A 20,933-nucleotide genomic window follows, 5' to 3' on the forward strand; every position below is an offset into this window, starting at 1 on the left:
GTCCTGGCAGTGACTTGCTTCCAGCCTGAGATGACACAGATTGTTCTCTTCTCTCTCCCCTTCCCAACCTGAACAGAGTGTAAAGCATGCTACCATAAAACTTGTTTCAAGTCTGGGAGCTGTCCCCGCTGTGAGCGGCTGCAGGCCCGGAGGGAGCTGCTGGCCAAGCAGAGCCTGGAGTCCTACATGTCAGACTACGAGGAGGAACCCACCGAGGCCTTGGCCCTGGAGGCCACTGACCTGGAGACCACCTGAGAAAGCACGGAAAGCGCTCTTTCTAGGGGCGAGGGTCACATATAGTGCGGAACTGAGCCACCCTCCTAAGGACTTTCCCCACTTGGTTTTATCTTTTTTTTTTTAACTGTTATCATAATTATTAATTTTTATTATCTGTCTAATGTCATGTGTATTCAACCTTATATAGGTTGGTGGGGTCCAGTCTGTTGTGACAATTTGCAGGTACCAAGCATTTCCATCAGAGCTGACATATGGGTCCCTAAGTGAAGCTTCCAGTGCCTCTGTTAGGGGAGTGGACAGTGAGACCCAGTTCTTCCAATATCCATGGCCTTCTCCACTTGGACCAGATCTGGTTTCAGCTGCATCTCAAGAATCATTTCCAGTTTTATTTTGTTTTAATTCTGGAGCTTCTGAGCCAGGCCTTTCTCAGCGAACTCACTTCTCCTTTGCTGCTGAAACAGGAGTGTGGAGTTTTCTCTCTCCCAGTCCTGGAACAGGGTCAGACCCTGAGGAGAAGCATCAGAGAATGGGACTGAGTAATGGGCATTCTTATGTAGGTGCTTCTGAGGCCATAAAAACAGTGTTACTGCTACCTTGGACTCTTCAGACACCTCGAAGAGGCAGTAATAACTTTCTTGTATTTTAGGCATAGATGATACCACAGGCTGACTTTCTTTATCTACCCTGGGGGACTTGACACAAAGACCAGAATTGATACTTAGACCAGGACTATTTCAAGCATAAGTGAGGCCACAACTCTTGTTTAAGGAGCATTTGTTCAGTCAGAGGAGCTGTTGGCCTCCTCTTGGGTGATAAGGTCCCTTTTAGTCAACATAGCTCTGGTGCAGGTTTGACCTTTTAAGCTCAGACAAATCCCTGGTGCCATCTTAAACTGAGGACAGAAGCCCCATCCAGCATCTCATCCGTGAGTCTCTTGCCACTCTGTCCTCTGTTAGGAGGTCACTGCAGTTCTGAGTAGAAACCTGGCCCAACTCCATGCTCTCCCTTCCCTCCTGCAGTAGGGCTGGGACCCTCCCCAGTGGCTGAGCTCCTGGCTTAGTTTCTTTTGTCAAATTTGAGGTGAAAGCTTCCTGCTATTAGTGGTGTTAAAAGACTTGATAGTTTGTGGCTGTGAGCATGAATGTTCCTGTGTTCTTATGATAACAAGAACCTTTATGCCAATTATGCACTTAACTCTTTAGCCTGGTGACAGTAGTATATGCAGTCATCCTTATTACTAATTTTAACACACACCCGCACCCTTTGTTAATGTGTGTTTTGATGGGAAAAGTTTTTGAAGGGACTGTGTATATGTTTGTGGCATTCTTTAAGTTGCTGTAGCTCCTGACCTGTATGTAAAGCACTGGTCAGGGTCACAGCTCCAAGGGCTGGCAGCTCTGTGAACTAAAGCCCACAGCATTTTAGTTCTGGGGCTGACTTCTTCCTGGGTGCCTTCCATAGTTGGTTGCTAGTAGGGAAAAACCTGCTGTGGGCGCTGCCCCGGGAAGCTGAACAGAAAGTTGCACATGGTTGGTGGAAGCTGCTGAGTGTCTGAGTCGGAGGCAACCAGGAGTGTCACTGGAAGTAGTAGGGGCGGTAAAGTAACAGCTGAGGCTCCCCCAGGACAGGAGGGAGTGGGAAGAAGGTGATGTCTGGCATTGGTCCCTTGGCCTCAGACTTGGGATCTGAAGGCCACGTCAGGCTGGAAGACCCTGAGGCTGTTCTCCCTTCAGTTCATGGCAGGGGCAGAGGGGCTGTGAAAGCGCTCCAGCCCAGCCCAGTGTTGAAGGGCAGACTAGAAACTCCCTGGTCCATCAAGGAGCTTCGGAATGACATTGTGAAACTCTAGCCTCGCTGAGAATTAGGCCTCAGATTCAGACTGAGATATTTGTGAAAATGGTGAGCTCTACTTCCAGTCCTGGTTTAAACTGAAAATCCAGCTCCTTACTCCAGGTCACTACACTGGAGGAGAGTGTCCTCTCGTTACTGTCGTGCGTGTTTCATGTAGCACAGGATGAAAGGATGGAAGACGCTGACACTTTCTAAAGCTGAGCTCAGCAATGTGCTCCTGGGTTTTCACTTTTTTTTTTTTTTCCTCCAGCTCCCCAACCCCGTCCCTCTAGGCTGCATATCTGTTTTAGTGACTTTGACGTTGCTCTTCTCACTGTCCAGATACCATTTATTTATTTATTTGAGAGTAGGGGGAGAGTGGAAAGAGGATGGGGTGTTTTGAAAGCACTTTGCAACTTATCAGTATCTGAAAATCCCCACTGTTGTGGGGAGAAGCTTTGAATGCACTGAAGAGAGTTCCTTCTGAGAGAAATAGGAGGGAAGATGTGTTCTTTTCTATAAATAAAGGGAAAAAAGAGTTTGCTTGCAAGGTGGAGACAAGATTCAAGACATAGCAGAAGAGTGGAAGGCAGATATTTTCCACTTAAATGAGGCTGTTATTAACTCTCTCTACCAAGACTTTAGAGCTTTTGTTGAATTCACATAAAAGGAGCAAGAGTCTAAATAGAGATGTTCTCATGTGTGTACAACTCGTGTTCCAAACTGAGTTTCTACTTGCTGTAATTCATACATAGCATAACATATCATTGTCACCTTTAATAAACTAAGGAAATGAAATTCTGCTTTTTATTTGCCTATTTGACTATCAGGAAGTGGTATTGAGTATCCACTGTAAAGTGGACATGTTGGAAAATTCAGGAAATGTCTGTTATGATGCAAAGAAAATTGGACCTTACAAGTCAGGAGAAGTGGGTTGGAATGCTTTGTCACTGACTTGCCACCTGACCTTGAGCAGATCAGTTCACCATTCTAGATGTCTGTGTCTTTGTGTATAAAGTACTTTGTAGCACTTTACAATGCATGGGGTGTGCCCACTAGTGGTCCCCTTGGTGTAATGGCCCCCTGAAGCGAGGCAAATCTTCCTCTCCACAGAGTCTGAGTTGTCTTAGATGCTTCAGTCCCCACTTCTGTGCACAACCCTGTCCAAGTTTCTCTTTCATGCTTCTGGCCTGCTGGAGCTCCAGTTACACCCTGCAGCTTTCTGAACATTTCCCCTTCAGTGTCCTTGGGTCAGCTCCAGCCAGTATGTCTAAAGCCAACATAAATATCATATTTCCTCAAACCTAACCATTAGTCACCCTGGTTTGAGAATTCATTTCCTCCTCTGAGTCAGGTGGCATTTCTGACTAGGAAAGCAGTGTCTCCTCACCACCTGTTGTCACGTGGTGATTTTTCTCTTTAAATCTCATTCCTTTTCTACCACTAGCACACAAATTTAGGTTCTTATCTTAAATCTCGACCTTCTCCAGCCATGCCAGTCTCTCCCTATTTAATCATCCATCAAATATGTGGGTACCTACTGTTTGCTGGTTTCTGTACTGGGTTCAGGGGTTGTCACAGGGACTGAAACAGACATAGGCCCTCCCTCCTCAGGGAATTCGAGTCTTGTGGGGGAGACAGACATTGCTCAGAGTTACCAAAATGAATGTGTAATTATGATCTGTAATAAATAAGAGCTGTGAAGGAAAAGGGTAGATGCTGTTAAAAAATAACAAGGGTGCCCCTGAGAAGGTGATGCTTTAACCAAGACCCCCAAAATGAGACTCAAGAGTAGGGAGAAAAGGGCTCCAGACTGGGACTAGCATATACGATGGTCCTAAGATAGAAGGAGTTTGGGCAAGGAACTGCAAAAAGGACTTACTAAGAATTTCAGGTTTTATTGTATTGGGCACCAAAGATTTTAAATTTTATTCTAAGAACATTGGGAAGTTACTGAAGAGTTTTAATCAGAGGAGTGACTGATCTGGTTAAAAATATCAGCATCCATTTTTGCAGAAAATAGAGCAAAACAAGAGTAGAAGCTGTGGATATCCCAGGTAGATGGGAGAGAAAGAAATTATGTTCATCCAGACTAGAATATGATGTACCATTGTCACTGTCATCTCACCAAACCCTCTAAAAAAGAAGACAAATTCTAAATGCTTTGTTCTAACTCTGACATTTTAAAATAGGGAGTTAAAAATGGGGGTGGGTGAGGTGGGTAGGGCAAGATAATAGAAAAATGTTTGTATACATTACAGAATCCAAGGAAAATTAGCAACCAGGAATAGAAAGGGTAAAGACAGGAGCAGCTCTGGAACCTCAAATGCAGGATTTGCAGACCTCCTGAGCCTCTGTTGGGGACTCCCTCCTGAGGACTGGGGGTACACCACAAAGGGGAACTGTGAGCCAGTTGGGGACTCCCTCTCGAGGACTGGGGCCACCACAAAGGCGGCTGTGAGCCAGCTGGGGACTCCCTCCTGAGGACTGGGGCCACCACAAAGGGGACTGTGAGCCAGGCAGTCATCCTTTGGGGCACTATGTTAGTCATCATTTTCTGTGGCCCCAAATGTGTGTAGGTTTACTTTACCCTCTAATGGTATAAAGAGAGGGCTTAATTTTTATAGCACCCTGGTTAAAGCGAGGCCCAGCCCAACTTCCTTTTTCCTTGGAACGTTTGACTTAGAGGATGGGAGCAAGGGATCACCATGCCCACCATATCCTGCTGGCTCTTCTGCCAGTCAGAGTCCTCTCCCACTTCTAATCTCCAGGGTTTCTTTTTTTTTTTTTTGAGATCATTGAAGGTTATTCTTTTATTTTTTTTTTTTTTTTTTTTTTTATTTTATTTTATTTTATTTTTTTTTTTTTTAATTTTATTTTATTTTTAAACTTTACATAACTGTATTAGATTTGCCAAATATCAAAATGAATCCGCCACAGGTATACATGTGTTCCCCATCCTGAACCCTCCTCCCTCCTCCCTCCCCATTCCATCCCTCTGGGTCGTCCCAGTGCACCAGCCCCAAGCATCCAGTATCGTGCATCGAACCTGGACTTAGGTGAAGCAGCTGCCAGATGGCCCAGGCATTCCCACTGTGAGCTTGATGTTCCTGGGATCAAAGATGAATGTGATTAAAAAGGAAAGAGAATCTACTTAAAGCTACTATTCTAGGAGCGTGGAGAACACGAGGGTGTGCTTGGCATACACACTTGCCTTCCTCAGTTCTGTGAACTGCTTCTGGGGGAGGAACAGAAAGCAGAGAGCTGCGCTCTGGTTTTGGAGGTAAACAACACCAGACCAGCGAGATGAGAGTTCCTGGGTTAAAAGAAGCCTTGCGTGGTTGGGAGTTTCTTAGGATGTTGGGAGTACTAGTGACTGTCCCCTGCCAAGAAAGCGGCTACAGCAGACCTCTAAGACTCAAGTCTGAAACAGCGCAGCACAGGTGACCTGTAATCATTAGGCAACAAACCCAAGGGAAGTCCTGTCCTTTTCTCAGCCCCTGCAATTTCTCACCTGTTTTCTAGTGATGCCCGTGGTTCCTGAATGGCTTTATTTCCCCATTCCCCCTGGCCCACTGCAGGAACAGACAGACTCCTGGCCTCTCCAGCAAACTCCTGTTTCCACAGCAAGCACAAAACTGCTTCAGCACTAGCAGCGGTGAGGGAAAGAGGAAAGTAAAAGGTACCTTTCTCTTCTCTCCCCCTCACCTCCCTGCCTTTCTCTATTTAGCACTGAAAGAAAGAAATTCAGCCCAGATGCCAACCATAGATCTCTCTACACCAAGCTTTGAAAGAAAAGTTGTGTGTTTCCCTTAACCACTGGAAGCCCTTAGCCACTGAGCTCACCGAAAGAAAATTCTGGCAACGCGAAAGCAGAAATGAAGCCTGCAGAGGGGAAAGGGAATGATAGAGCCCCCCACCCCTACCTTTCTTTCCCTCTCTCACTCTCTCTTTCTTGGTTACTTAATAATATTTAAATGTACTTTTCTAATACATTCACATGATTAAAATCCACAGAAAAGAATACAGTGAAGTCTCTCCCATTTTTGTAGCCATGTGTCCAGTTTCTGCCTTATCCCCTTTGATAATCACTTGTAACTTTTCTTTTTATCCATATAGAGTTTCTTTATGCAAATACAAGCAAATTATATATATATATATATATAAAATTCTTCACAATTCTTTAAAAACTAGCATACTGTATACATATTTCTGTGCTTTGCTTTTTTTCCCCCTAACAGTGTATCTCAGAGAATTTCCTACATCACTCAATAAAAGTTTCTTTTATTCTTTTTTTAGAATCCATGGGGGTCACGACTGAGCAACTTTCACTCACTCACTCACTCATACATTTTCCATTGTATGGATGGAATATAATTGATTCAACCATTTATCTATTAAGAGACATTGAAGTTGTTTCCAATCTTTTATTAATACAAATGATGCTGCCATGAAAAACCTAGTCCTGTGTCATTCACATGGGTGCAGGCATATCTGTCAGGTAAATTCTCCAAAGAGGAATGACTGGCACAAAAGATTTTTGCGTTTGTAATTTTGATAAATATTGCCAGTTGCCCTCCATGGTGGGAATAAGGAGATTGGAGCAGTGGGGAGGAAGAAAGCATTACGGTGGGGTCTTACTCCCCTACCTAAAACTCACCAACAGTTCTCTCCCCACAAGGTAAAGTTTGGTTTCTTCTGCTGGCACATAAAGGACCTTTAATCCATGACCACACTTCAGGTTCATAGCCTGAGCTCCTGCCAGTCCCTGAACTATTGGCTGTTTCCAAACTATACTTTCATCTGTCCTCTATTGAGAGCTCGCTCAGCTACATCACAGTGTCCCCTGCCTGCATTCTACGCTACCCGCCCACTGTGAGCCCTTGGCACTGTCTCTCAACCTCCTGTTAGAGCACTTGTCACACAGTGTTGTTATTTAGTATTTTCCCAAATAGAACAAACAAACAAGTAACTGAATGAAATGAATGAATGTAAGGAATCGCCTGTTCTGTGTTGAGGCAAGCAGACATGAAGTACCGCTTCAAGGATCTTTCCTGACAAGGATCACCTTTGCTGCAGCAATGTTCTTTCCTGTCCTCTTTAATCACCCTGAGCTCAGCAGCATTTCCTCTGCAAAATCCCAGTGATATCCCCAAGACGCCACACATGGTCTTCCAAATTAAGCCAGAAGAACCTATGCTGAGGTCTTAGAGGAGACCCTAACAGGGTCAGCCCACGTTTGGGTCCTATAGTCAGATGAATGTGATCAGTTTTCCCCTTTGCCACATGGATCTCTGTAATGACTGTTCTCTGTCTACCTCTTTACTACCAGCAGGAGCAGGTCTGATTTCTTCCAACCAAAGAGCCCAAATTCGTCCAAATCTGAGATGACTATAAAGCCAGCTGACCCTGGGGTTCTCTAGTCTCTCTGCACTATTTGTCTTTAAGGTGGTTAAACACACCTTAAACCTGCTGGTTTTCCCCAGATCAGAGATCCCCAGGGGACTCTCCTACAGACAAGTTTTGTGGGTGCCCACCCGTCAGAGTCTATGTGGGTTCAACTACTCCTAATAGTTGGGTTCGCACAAATAGACACGACTCTTCCTGGAGAGTGAGCGAACCACTGGGCAAACGGTCTGTCTTTGAATGTTTTCCCTCTCTGCCTGTCAGTGGGAACAAGAACCAACAAGAAGGACATTGTAAGACAGGGGATGGGATTGTTCCGACCTTGTGTCTGATTACCTCCCCTCTCAGTTCTCTTGTCTTTTCTCATGCCAGCAAATATCTGCAGTGATTGCTTTCCCAAATCTTGAAGTGATGAAAATGTTGTCATCTCCCTTCTCCTCCCTCAACTTTGTCTGCAACTGTTTCTGTTTTGTTTTGTTCAACAGTCATTATCAGAGTGGATAACATTCCATATGTCCTTCACTCACTTTATTATTAAACTGCCAGCTTTTTCTTGCCAGGAGATGCAATGATATTTACATGCCCTAAAAATATACTAGGTATTTAAAAATTGTTATGTCTATAAGGTAAGCTGAGAGAAGACTGCTGAAGTTGATAGAATATCCAAATGTTTTCCAACCAGAGATAGAAGCTACAGTACAAAATTTTTACTTGTTCTGAGGTTCTTTGTTTATTGTTACAAACTAGATGTGATTCACAGGAAGCTAAAACATGAATTTCAGCAAGTTCTCAAGCTTCTCTTTATGTGCTTAGTTGCTCAATCGTGTTTGACTCTCTGTGACCCTATGGACTGTAGCTCTCCAGGATCCTTTGTCCGTGGAATTCTCCAGGCAAGAATACTGGAGTGGGTTGCCATGCCCTCCTCCAGGGGATCTTCCTAACCCAAGGATCAAACCCACATCTCCTGCATTGCAGGTGGATTCTTTACCACTGAGCCACTTGGGAAGCCCTAAGCTTCTCTTCCCAATATTTAACTTAGACGTGAGATCTTCATAGGCCAAGAGTGAGAAGACTATTCAACAGGGGAGGGAAAAGGGGCCACTGCAGCCCAGCAATCATTCATTTATGTATTCATTCATCTATCCATCCATTCCCTTGCTTTCTCCATGATTCAGTGAATGCTGGCACTTTGATCTCTGATTTCTCAGCCTTTTCTAAACCCAGCTTGTACATCCGGAAGTTCTCGGTTCACATACTGCTGAAGCCTAGCTTAAAGGATTTTGGAGTCACCTTACTTTTCACATTTTCCTATAGTAGACAGTCTCCTCAAATCTCTATGTCTCAACCTCCTCCTGTTCTATCAGCGTTCCTGTGGTGTAGACAACTTATACCAGCTAGGGGGTAATAGAGCTGCCCTGCTGATTTTCCAGGCTGATGGGCCCTTCCAGGGGCATTTCTGATTCCTCTACTACATTTGGTTTAAAGAACACTGGTGTGAGCCAGGAGACCAAGCTCTACACCTCAGCTCTATAACAACTGAGCTGTGTGAACTTGGGTTACCTCTTGTCTTCTCTGGGCCTTATAAAATAAGATAGAACCTTATCTATATAGAATGGGATGGTCGGACCAGATGATCTCCATAGTCCCTGGCAGCAGTCACTCTGGTTTCTCTGATTCTGCTCTTCCCAAAGGCCTGGAAACACCAGGAGATAGGAAATTTCTTCTTGCCACATTACCTCTGTTTGACCAAGCTATTCCAAGCAGCTGGAACACCTGTGCCCCTGTCTTGGTGCCACACCCCTGCCCTCTGCCAGTGACGGCCCAGGTGTCAGCGGGCTCCTCCCTGTGAGGTTACCAAATGACCTGATTGGAAAGAGTAGGTATTAAAAGTCCTGTTCTTGGTCCCTGAAACACTGTCTCTGCCTGATGCCTGCAGCCATGGGACTGATTCTCCTCCTCCTACTGTGGCTGAGCCCTGTGGCCCCAAACCAGGAGACAGGTGAGGAGCCAGGCTAGCAGGTCAAAGGGACCCAGCCTCTCGTCTCTTTCTTATTCATTCATTCATTTACTCAACCATTTTTGTCCCTGGCATGATCCTTCTATGTTTGCTAATTTATTAATGAAATAATTCATTTGTTCAGACATTTACTAAGCATCTACCAGTGCTTAAAGTGGCTTCTCTATATACCACATCCATATTTATAAGATGTCTTTGGGTGGTTCACTTGGAAAGGTCTATTTTGGTTGGAGGGTCCAGAGGAATGTCTAGAAGAAGTTCTTATGAGTGGAGGCAGCACAAAGCTCTAGAATGTGCCCTGTCAGAGGGCTAGGAGTGAAGGTGGTGTGACAAGCCCAGATCTGGATTCAGAGGCAGACTCACTGGGTACCAACCCATGTGGTTTGCTAAAATATTCCTGGAAATGCAGTGGGATGGAGAAAGCTATATCTGCTAGAATATCTTTTGGGAGAAAACTGGGTATCATTGGTAGGAATACTTTTTGCAAGGATGGGAGCCTTAAGATGTGCTTAAGCAGCAAAAGATGTCTTAATACGTTGCTTGTAAAAACTGTAAAGGGAGGAGGAGTCTGCCTCATGCCCCCTTTCCACACCTTTCCCTGGCCATGCTTACCCTCTTCTCTATAAAACTGTCAAACATATTTAAAGAATATTATTCTGAAGGGCTGCAAACTATTAGCAATGGGTTCTTCACCTCACCTTGCTTGGGGCTCTTCCTGGCCTCTCAGCTTGTCACTGCTATAAGCCTCTTCATCTGAAGCCAATGGGATGGTCACAGAGGTGTCCCTGAGCGTCGCCTCCCCACCAGAAAGCTGTTTCCTGATGGGTGCACTGCCTCTCCGCCAACCCCGCAGCGCTCTCCTCTTACCTGTGGTGCAGCACTTACCATGCAGTATGGCGATGCTCTGGTTACCTGTAGTGGGATGCCTCTCCTTTCACTAGACTGAGCTCCTGGAAGGTGTTTCTCTGGACTGTCGGGTGGGGCAGGGCAGTGGAATGTACCTCCATGGTCCACCACAGTACCCGGCTCAGAGAGTCACTGAATAGAATAAAAGGAATACATGAGTGAATGAATGAGTGCTTGCTCACCATGGGGTGGACTTCCTCTCCCTTATTGTGCTGTCATTTTTCTGATGGGACTGGTCAGCGCTGTTAGGAAATGTAAATCTGTCCTGACATTTGGATGCCCCTGGGAGCGCAAGTGTGAGCCCAAGTTCAATTCAGATCTTTTAAACTAAATATAAATTACTTGATAATGAAACTACAGAGATGCATTTTCTGCCTTTGATGAGCTGGTAGGACGACAGATACACACTTCTGGAAAGAAGATGGTAACAATGATTGAGACAGGGATTAATGCTATGTTAATGTTAACATAATGAAATCAATAGGTTTTAAGGGTAAAAGGAAAAACTTAAACCCTACATCCCAGCTAGGGGATGTAGGAAGTCCTCTCAGGATAGATCATATTTATTTAAAAAAATTTTTATTATGAAAATTTATTCATTAAATTTGATAGTTTAACGAACCCAGTGGACCTATTGGCTAGCTTGAAAATTATCAACACTTTGCCCAAATTCTTATCTACCATATTAAAATAATATAACCACAATACCTTATCAGAGCTGAAATAATGAAAATAACTACTACCACTTAATACCTATCAGTGTGCATATTTCTCCAACTATCAAAAAGGCCTTTTTGCAATTGGCTTATTTGAATCAGGATCTAAACAAGGTCTATACATTACATTTAGTTGTTATATTCTTAAGTCTCTTTAAATCTATACCAGCCCTTTTTCTTTTTTATGCTGTTTATTTGTTGAAGAAACCATGCCATTTGTCTTGTAGATAGCCCTGCATTCTGGATTTGTCTGATCTGATCTTTGTGGGTGCTCCTCTGTCCATTGCATTACCTGAAATCTGGTAGTTAAGGCTCATATCTTTTGGTAAGAATGTTCTCTAGGTGACGCTGTGTGCTTCCTACTGTTTCATGAAGGAGACAAGCAATGTCTGGTCATCTCACTTTTACTGGTGTTAAACTTCATCAGCCAGGTGCTTTCATACGTGGGTCCGTTAAAAAAAGGTCCCCTCGATCTTTCTCTAATGATTTTAACTTCCAGTGATGATTGTCACCTAGATCCATTTTTTCATTAGTGAGAGGGGCTTGGGAATTGACAAATGGTGGTTTTCTACTTCTGTCATTCCTTCTGCATTTGTTAGCTGGAGTTCTTCTATAAAGAAGACCTTTCCCTCTTCAACTATTTGGTTTGTGTGGAAAAACTGGATAAATGAGTCTTCATTTATCACTCTCAAAATAATGAGCTAGTTCCTTAGCAACCCTGGGAAGACTGAATTTAATCATGACCTTGAAGGATAAGAATGTTTTCTTCTAGTGGTTGTGAGAGGGAAGGGCCTTCCAAGCAGAGGAAGCAGCTTGAACAAAGGCTTAAAAGCAGGAGTATGCGGTGTGTTTAGAGAGTGCCAGAGGGCAGTGGCCAGTGCATCCGGAGGCTTTTTGAAGGAGAACCTTGTGCCTGGATGTTGTGGGGAAAACGGAAAAAGTCAGGATTGCTAGTTCCTCTCTCAGCTCTATCACCCACTCAAGCATGACCTTAATAACATGGCTTTTCCATTTTTAGATCAGTGTCTTTCAAACTTCTCTGGCCATAATCCACATTAAGAAATATATTTCATCCTTTGATCCAGTACTTAAATACATGTATACAAGAGCAAACAAAATTTTCAAAAAGAACCCCAAGAAACTTACACTTACATATACAATATATGTGGATGTTTCCTATTCTATTCCACTCCACTCCACTCCATTCCATTCCATCCCATCCCAAACTGTTAAAATAAATGCTGATATCACTAGGCCACTGACTTGATCTCTGACTCCCACGTGGGCTATGGTCCTCATTTGTATGGTCCCTGGGACTGCTCCTATCTTTGAAATGAGTGATTTTTTTTAAATTTTATTTTATTTTTAAACTTTACATAATTGTATTAGTTTTGCCAAATATCAAAATGAATCCGCCGCAGGTATACATGTGCTCCCCATCCTGAACCCTCCTCCCTCCTCCCTCCCCATACCATCCCTCTGGGTCGTCCCAGTGCACCAGCCCCAAGCATCCAGTATCGTGAATCGAACCTGGACTGGCAACTCGTTTCATACATGATATTTTACATGTTTCAATGCCATTCTCCCAAATCCTGCCACCCTCTCCCTCTCCCACAGAGTCCATAAGACTGTTCTATACATCAGTGTCTCTTTTGCTGTCTCGTACACAGGGTTATTGTTACCATCTTTCTAAATTCCATATATATGCGTTAGTATACTGTATTGGTGTTTTTCTTTCTGGCTTACTTCACTCTGTATAATAGGCTCCAGTTTCATCCACCTCATTAGAACTGATTCAAATGTATTCTTTTTAATGGCTGAGTAATACTCCATTGTGTATATGTACCATAGCTTTCTTATCCATTCATCTGCTGATGGACATCTAGGTTGCTTCCATGTCCTGGCTATTATAAACAGTGCTGCGATGAACATTGGGGTACACGTGTCTCTTTCCCTTCTGGTTTCCTCAGTGTGTATGCCCAGCAGTGGAAATGAGTGATTTTTTTAAAAAAATTTTGTTTAGGTGGCTCTGGGTCTTCATTGCGGCACATGGGCTTCTCTAGTTGTGGTGTATGAGCCTTATAGTGTGTGGGCTCAGTTGTTAAGGCACTTGGGCTTCGTTGTAGCATGTGAGATCTTAGTTCCCCAACCAGGGATCGAACCTGGGCCCCCTGCATGGGAGCATGGAGTTTTATCCACTGGACCACCACGGAAGTCCCTCCTGGGACAACCTTTTGATTGATTCCTGATCTTGGTGACAACCTGACCCTGAACCAGGCACTTGGGAAGGGGGCTGGTGTGAGAAGGGAAATTGATCATTAGCAGGAGGCTCCTGACCAGAACATGAGGCAGAAGCCAGACCAAATTCAGAGGTCACCACTCCAGCCCCTCCCACCATCACCTTGAGAGTGGGTTGGTCTTTGGCTCCCTTTTCACCAGACACCTATCTGCTGGCCTCTGTTTCCACAACAGGGTGGGTTAGCCACACCTGGCCCCACATCCTCTCTGTGGCTTGCTCCCTGTTGATCTTGTCAGCTCTGGAATGTCCTTCAGCTTATCCCTAAACAAAGCCCCAGGCAAGTGCGAACCTAATGAGAAGGTCAAAGTGGAAAATGGAGTTGCTCAGTCGTGTCTGACTCTTTGCGACCCCATGTAGCCTACCACGCTACTCCATGCATGGGATTTTCCAGGCAATAGTGCTGGAGTGGGCTGCCATTTCCTTCTCCAAGGATCTTCCCAACCCAGGGATCAAACCCGGGTCTCCCCCATTGTAGACAGACGCTTTACCATCTGAGCCACCAGGGAAGTCATGAGAAGGTCAAGGGAAAGGGAAAACAACATTGAGAGTTCTGGGCATGAGAGCACCTGGGGCACCTTTCGACCTGAGCCACAGACTCACCAGGTTGCTTGGGCCATGGTCCCCACCTGCCAGCGCCTTGTCTTCCTTGTCTTACAGAAGATAACCCCGTCATCTTGTAGTGGATGAGCATGTGTCCATGTGCTCAGTCACTCAGTCGTATCTGACTCTGAGATTCCAAGGACTGTAGCCCACCAGGCTCCTCTGTCCATGCAATTTTCCAGGCTAGAATATGGGAGTGAGTTGCCATTCCTTCTCCAGTGGATCTTCCCATCCCAGCAATTGAAACAGCATCTCCTGTGTGAATTCTTTACCACTGTGATAATAATTGCATTGAATGCCTTGGGGAATTAGTAGGAACTGGGGTTGGTGAAATAGATGGGGAAACAGTGGAAACAGTATCAAACTTTATTTTTGGGGGCTCAGAAATCACTACAGATGGTGACTGCAGCCATGAAATTAAAAGACGCTTACTCCTTGGAAGGAAAGTTATGACCAACCTAGATAGCATATAAAAAGCAGAGACATTACTTTGCCAACAAAGGTCTGTCTAGTCAAGGCTATGGTTTTTCCTGTGGTCATGTATGGATGTGAGAGTTGGACTGTGAAGAAAGCTGAGCGCCGAAGAATTGATGCTTTTGAACTGTGGTGTTGGGGAAGACTCTTGAGAGTCCCTTGGACTGCAAGGAGATCCAACCAGTCCATTCTGAAGGAGATCAGCCCTGGGATTACTTTGGAAGGAATGATGCTAAAGCTGAAACTCCAGTACTTTGGCCACCTCATGCGAAGAGTTGACTCATTGGAAAAGACCCTGATGCTGGGAGGGATTGGGGGTAGGAGGAAAAGGGGATGCCAGAGGATGAGATGGTTGGATGGCATCACTGAGTCGATGGACATGAGTCTGAGTGAACTCCGGGAGTTGGTGATGGACAGGGAGGCCTGCGTGCTGCGATTCATGGGGTCGCAAAGAGTCGGACACGACTGAGCAACTGAACTGAACTGAACTGGGGTTGGTGAACTGTTTTGTGAACAGGGACCTTGGAGACCACCTTCTAACTGTGCGGGTTTTCTCTCTGCCCCCTTGTCACAACTCTTCTGTTGTTCTCTCTATTGCCTCTCTTTTTTCCTTGCTGTCACTCTTGTCGCTCTTGTTTTGTCACTCTTCTCTCTGAGTCTCTTTTTAGTAACAACTTTATTGAGATATAATTCACATAATGTGAAAGACATCCTTTTAAAATATACAATTCAATGGTTTTTAGCGTATTCACAGAGTGGTGCAACCAACACTGGTACCTAAGTTTAGAACATTTCATCACCTTCCAAAGAAACGCTGTATCATTGACAATCACCCATCTATTACCTACACCTTCCCACTCCTAGCTACGATTAATCTACTTTCTGTCTCTGTGGATTTGCCTATTCCAGACATTTCACATAAACAGACTCATACATGTGACATTTCACGGCTGACTTCTTTCATTTAGTATCATATTTTCAAGGTACCTCCATCTGTAGCATGTATCAGCATTTCATTCATTTTTGTGGCTGAATAGCATTCCATTGTGTAGAAATACCATGTTTTATCTGCTCATCAGTTGAACATTTGAATTAGTTCCACTTTTTGGCCATTATGAATAATGCTTCTCTGATCATTTTTGGACAGGTTTTTATGTGAACATATATTTTCAGTTCTTTTCAGTATATACCCAGAAGTAGATTTGCTGGGTCATTTGGTAACTCTACATTTAACATTCCGAAAAACTGCCAAACAGTTTTGCAAACTAGCTGCACCCTTTTACATTTCCACTAGCAATGTAAGCGGTTCCAATTTCTCCACATCCTTACCAATACTTGTTTTCTGTCTTTTTCATTTGAACCTAATGGTGGTGAAGTGGTAACTCATTGTGACTCAAATTTTCATTTTCCTGATAATTATGTGCTTATAGGTCATTTGTGTATCCGCTTTGGATAAATCTTTTGTTCATTTAAAAAAAATTTATTTATTTTTAATTGAAGTTCAGTTTAGTTCAGTCACTCAGTTTTGTCCGACTCTTTGAGAACCCATGGACTGCAGCACACCAGGCTTTCCTGTCCATCACCAACTCCGGGAGCTTGCTCAAACTCATGTTCATCTAGTTGGTGATGCCATCTAGCCATCTCATCCTCTGTTGTCCCCTTCTCCTCCTGCCTTCACTCTTTCCCAGCATCGGGGGCTTTTCCAGTGAGTTGGCTCTTCCCATCAGGTGGCTAAAGTATTAGAGCTTCAGCTTCAGCATCAGTCCATCCAATGAATATTCAGGACTGATTTCCTTTAAGATTGACTGATTTGATCTCCTTGGAGTCCAAGGGAATCTCAAGAGCCTTCAACACCACAGCTCAAAAGCATCAATTCTTTGGTGCTCAGCTTTCTTTATGGTCCAACTCTCACATCCATACATGACTACTGGACTATAGCTTTGACTAGACAGGCCTTTGTTGGTAATGTCTCTGCTTTTTAATATGCTGTCTAGGTTTGTCATAGCTTTTCTTCCAAGGAGAAAGCATCTTTTAATTTCATGGCTTGCAGTCACCATCTGCAGTGATTTTGGAGCCCCCAAAAATAAAGAATATCATTGTTTTGATTGTTTCCCCATCTACTTGCTATGAAGTGATGGAACCAGATGCCATGATTTTTGTTTTTTGAATGTTGAGCTTTAAGCCAGCTTTTTTCACTCTCCTCTTTCACCTTCATCAAGAGGCTCTTTAGTTTCTTGTCACTTTCTGCCATAAGGATGGTATAATCTGCATATCTGAGGTTATTGATAGTTCTCCTGGAAATCTTGATTCCAGCTTGTGATTCATCAAGCCAGGCATTTCTCATGATGTAATCTGCATGTAAGTTAAATAAGCAGGATGACAATATACAGCCTTGACATACTCCTTTCCCAATTTGGAACCAGTCTGTTGTTCCATGTCTGGTTTTAACTGTTGCTTCCGGACCTGCATACAGATTTCTCAGGAGGCAGGTCAGGTGGTCTGGTATTCCCATCTCTTTAAGAATTTTCCACATTTTGTTGTCATCTACACAGTCAAAGGCTTTAGCGTAGTCAATGGAGTAGAAGTAGATGTTTTTCTGCAGTTCTCTTGCTTTTTCTATGATCCAGTGGAATTTGGCAATTTGATCTCTGGTTCCTCTTCCTTTTCTAAATCCAGCTTGGACATCTGGACGTTCTTGGCTCACATACTGTTGAAGCATAATTCAAGTACATAATTCACGTACTGTTGAAGGATAATTGCTTTATAATATTGTGTTGGTTTCTGCCATACATCAATATGAATCAGCCACAGGCATACATGTATCCCCTCCCTCTTGAGCCTCTATCCTTTTTTCATTTTTAAATTGGGTTATTTGTCTTTGTTGTTATAGAGTTTGTGAGAGTTATTACATACTCTGAATAAAATTCTCTTATCACCTATGATTTGCAGATGTTTTCTCATCCCATGGGTTGTCTTTTCACTTTTTTGATAGTATCTCTAGAAGCACAAAGCTTCTAAATTTTGATCAAGTCTACTTTATTCTTTCTTTTGTCATTGTGGTTTTGGTGGAAATCTCCAGGCAAGAATACTGGAGTGGATTGCCATTGCCTTCTCCAGGGGATCTTCCCGACCCAGGGTCAAACCTGGCTGGGTCTCTTGCATTGCAGGCACATTCTTTACCATCTGAGCCACCAGTGAAGTCCACATCTGAGAAACTACTGCTTAATCCAAGGTCATGACAACATGCAGAGTTTTATAGTTTTAACTCTTACATTTAGGTCTGTGATCCATGTTGAGTTAACATTTGTATATGGTATGAGGTAGAGGTCCAAATTCATTCTTTTGCATATGAATATCCAGTGTCCCAGCATTATGTGTTAAATCTATTTCTTTAAAATATGTTTTTATTGATTGATTTTTGGCTGGGCTGGGTCTTCATTGCTACACTGGATTTTCACTCATGGTGAGTGGTGGCTGCCCTCTAGTCTCGTGGTGCACAGGTTTCTCATTGTGGCAGCTTCTCTTGTTGTGGAGCACAGGCCCTAGGGTGCACTGGCTTCAGTAGTTGTGATTCCCCAGCTCTGGAGCACAGACTCAATAGTTGTGGCACACGGGCTTAGTTGTTCCACTGCACGTGGGATCTTCCCAGACCAGGGATCGACTTTGTGTCTCCTGCAGTGGCAGGTGGATTCTTTACCACTGAGCCACCAGGGAAGCCCAATCTGTCTCTTTTTAACATCCCTTTTTCTCCAGGCAGCTGCTTCCAATCCCAGCCCCTCTGCTGCGTTGGAATGGATCACCACTGCAGGAGAGGAAGCTGCTACTGTGATGAATTTTGCCATGTGGTACCAGACTGCTGCCCAGACCACCATGCCCTCTGCAAGCCCAGGAATGCACATGCAGGCTCCTTTCCACCCCCAGGAGAGCTAGAGGCTGTAACTGACAGAGGCAAGCCCTTGCCTATACTTCAGGCCAAGGCCAGAGTGTGGACTGGGTGATTCCTAAGGTCCCTGACATTCCCAAGATCCTGACATTTTGTCCATTTCATGTCAAAAGGGCCTATACATTCCTCCCAGCTTTCTTTGCCCACTGTTCCTCGCTACCTGCTGCTCTTCCCTGAGCTACTTTTCTGGGTCCCACAAGGAGAGGTTCAGCTGTTGGTGGTTGGGGAACAGGGTGGGGAAATAAGGGTGGCTGGGCTCCCCTTAACGGTCCCTGCTTCTCCTACAGTATAGATGCCTCTTGACCCTTCCTGGGTAGACTTCTGAGGGCAGACAGGAGGGGGTGGGAGGCAGGGATGAGGACAGGAGCTTTCACCGTGTTTTCTCAGCTCCTCAAACTACCAGCATGATGCTGCAAATGGTGCTGAGGATGGAGAACCCGTCCAAGGCTGTCAGAAGCAATGTAGACTGGATGCAGGGCATGGTGAGTGCCCTGGAGATGCCCTTAGAAGGGGTGGCCAGCAAGCTGCTCCTGCCTCCCTGGCCTCTAGAACCCAAAATTAAGGAGCAATTACCAAAGAGGGCAAAGGGCCTGAGGTGGGTGGGGCACCATGGCAACCACGGATTTATGGTAGAAGCCAGGGTTCCTGCCCATGAACACTGACACTTAATTTCATATGATTCTCATGTGTCATGAAATGCCATTCTTATTTTGACTTTTTTCAACCATTTAAAAATGTAAAAAAAAAATTCTTAACTTGTGATTTATACAAAAAAACAGGCAGAAAGACAGATTTGGTCCACAGATTGTGGTTTGCTGTTCTCTGCCTTAAATCATCCTCTGTCCTTTATTTTCCTTTTGAGTCTTGGCTTCAGCCCTGATCTGTCCAGCTGTGCCCAGCATTCGAGGGAAGCTCTTGGCCCCCACCCTGGCATGTTACAGCATTGGGCAGAAAGAAAGGCATCCAGGACAATGGAAAGAGCTCGGACAGGTCCATCTGAATCCAGATAGACCTGGGTTCAGATCCTGGCTAACTTTAAGCCTTCAGCCTTCTTAACTTTTCTGAGCCTTCCTTTCCTCATCTGTATCCTAGAGCTTGCCTTGTAGGGTTCTTGTGCAAAGGTCTGCTTCTTGGCAGATGAACAAGACAGCGCTGTTATTTGGGGAAACGTAATGGAACAGGCCTTCACTTACTGCTCACTCAGGTCCGGCAGCTTCTCCAAACCAACCTCCGGGGCTGCCCCTCTTGATCACCGTGAAGGGACTCAAGAAGAGAGCCTGATGCCTGCCTGGAACTCCTCCCCTGCCCTCTACCAGCAGGGCCCCTGGAGCAGAGCTCAGCCTCCCGCCCTGGGCCCGCCAGGATTGCAACACCGGGCCCAGCGGTGCTGCAGCTCTCCCCGCTGCCTCCCCCTGTCTGCTTCCCCGTTGGTTCAACCAGAGGAAGACAGAAACCTGCTGTTGTCCTAAACATGTTCAAATGTGCATAAAATCAGTACAACAAGTTATAAAACAGAAATTTGGCTCATGATATTTATTGTTTTGTGATGGTTACAGTAAATATAGTAAATGTGTATCTTGAAAGCAGGAAGTAAAAACCTAGCGGCGCTGTGACTGAATAATTCTTGCCTCTCTCCTCAGTATCCCTTCCCGGGCTCTGTAGTACTGCCTGTGAGTCCTGACATAGCCTGGCCTGAGGCCTGTGACCTCTTACCCACCCCCTTCTCTTCCCACAGGGCCAAAAGTGGCAGGGGACCTTCCTCTGGTGTGCTGGGAGCAGCCTCCTTGGGGTCTCCTTGAGCAGGATTTCAAAGCACTAGAAAAAATGATGCCGCTGGCTTTGGGGTCCACTGAAGCCGTCTTTTCCTCCTGGATCTGCTTTTCCTCCTGCTCTGTGCCCGGTGCCCTTCCTGCCAGCCTCCTGGACTCCAAAGCTCAGGAGCATTTTTCACATCTCTATGCCCTGGTTTTCTTCTGCAAGGTGCCAAGTATTTTGAATTCTACCTCACAACACAGTTCACATCTGCCCCCTTCATATGCCATTGCCCAAGTCCTACGTCACAGCCCCTTACTGGTCCTCTTGCCCTTACTGGTCCCAGCCCACATTGTACCACATCATACCCCGCAAAGCAGAGCTCTGGTGTTGTCAGTTCCCCTCACTCAGAAACCACCACTGGCCTCCCACTGTCTCCAGAATAAGGCTAACCGCCCGTGTGTGGCCTGCTGAGTCCTCCACTCTATGGACCCAAGGCACGCTTCTGGCCTTATCTCCTGCTGGTCCCTCTCCCACACCTTGGTTCCAGCTAGACAGAATGACTGGTCATCCCCATCCAAGGCTCGCTCTAGACCTTTGCTAATCTGAACACTGGCTTCTAGAAAATGATAATAGCATAGGATGCCCTGTCAGCACAGAGCCTAGTTATTGGGTAGTGGGTCTGTTTTAGTTTAGTTTCTCTGAAAGCAGAGCCTGAATGAGTTATTTAGGGACATGATCCAGAGGAGTGGG

At 44.9% G+C, this 20,933-nt stretch overlaps 1 protein-coding gene and 2 long non-coding RNA genes across 8 annotated transcripts in view; 2 read left to right on the forward strand and 1 right to left on the reverse strand.

The window, feature by feature from the left end:
- Window positions 1-965, forward strand: part of RUBCN (rubicon autophagy regulator) — a 97,082-nt gene extending 96,117 nt beyond the window's left edge. For all 6 annotated transcript variants that reach the window (XM_055568495.1, XM_055568494.1, XM_055568497.1 and 3 more), the window contains one exon: window positions 77-965. In XM_055568495.1, the coding sequence (XP_055424470.1) occupies window positions 77-255 (179 nt within the window). In that variant the 3' untranslated portion in view covers window positions 256-965. The remainder of the gene's footprint in view (window positions 1-76) is intronic.
- On the reverse strand, window positions 624-12,340 carry LOC129643658 (uncharacterized). The gene is made up of 3 exons (XR_008710418.1): window positions 12,265-12,340; window positions 10,376-10,528; window positions 624-743 (listed from the first exon to the last, which is right to left on the reverse strand). It is a non-coding gene; the product is annotated as an uncharacterized LOC129643658 (long non-coding RNA).
- Window positions 12,341-18,258: 5,918 nt separating this feature from the next.
- LOC129644860 (uncharacterized) lies at window positions 18,259-19,940 on the forward strand. The gene is made up of 3 exons (XR_008711020.1): window positions 18,259-18,491; window positions 18,816-18,910; window positions 19,521-19,940. It is a non-coding gene; the product is annotated as an uncharacterized LOC129644860 (long non-coding RNA).
- Window positions 19,941-20,933: the final 993 nt, after the last annotated feature.

The sequence above is a fragment of the Bubalus kerabau genome, chromosome 2 (genome assembly GCF_029407905.1).
Source record: "Bubalus kerabau isolate K-KA32 ecotype Philippines breed swamp buffalo chromosome 2, PCC_UOA_SB_1v2, whole genome shotgun sequence".
In the NCBI taxonomy this organism is placed as follows: domain Eukaryota; kingdom Metazoa; phylum Chordata; class Mammalia; order Artiodactyla; family Bovidae; genus Bubalus; species Bubalus kerabau.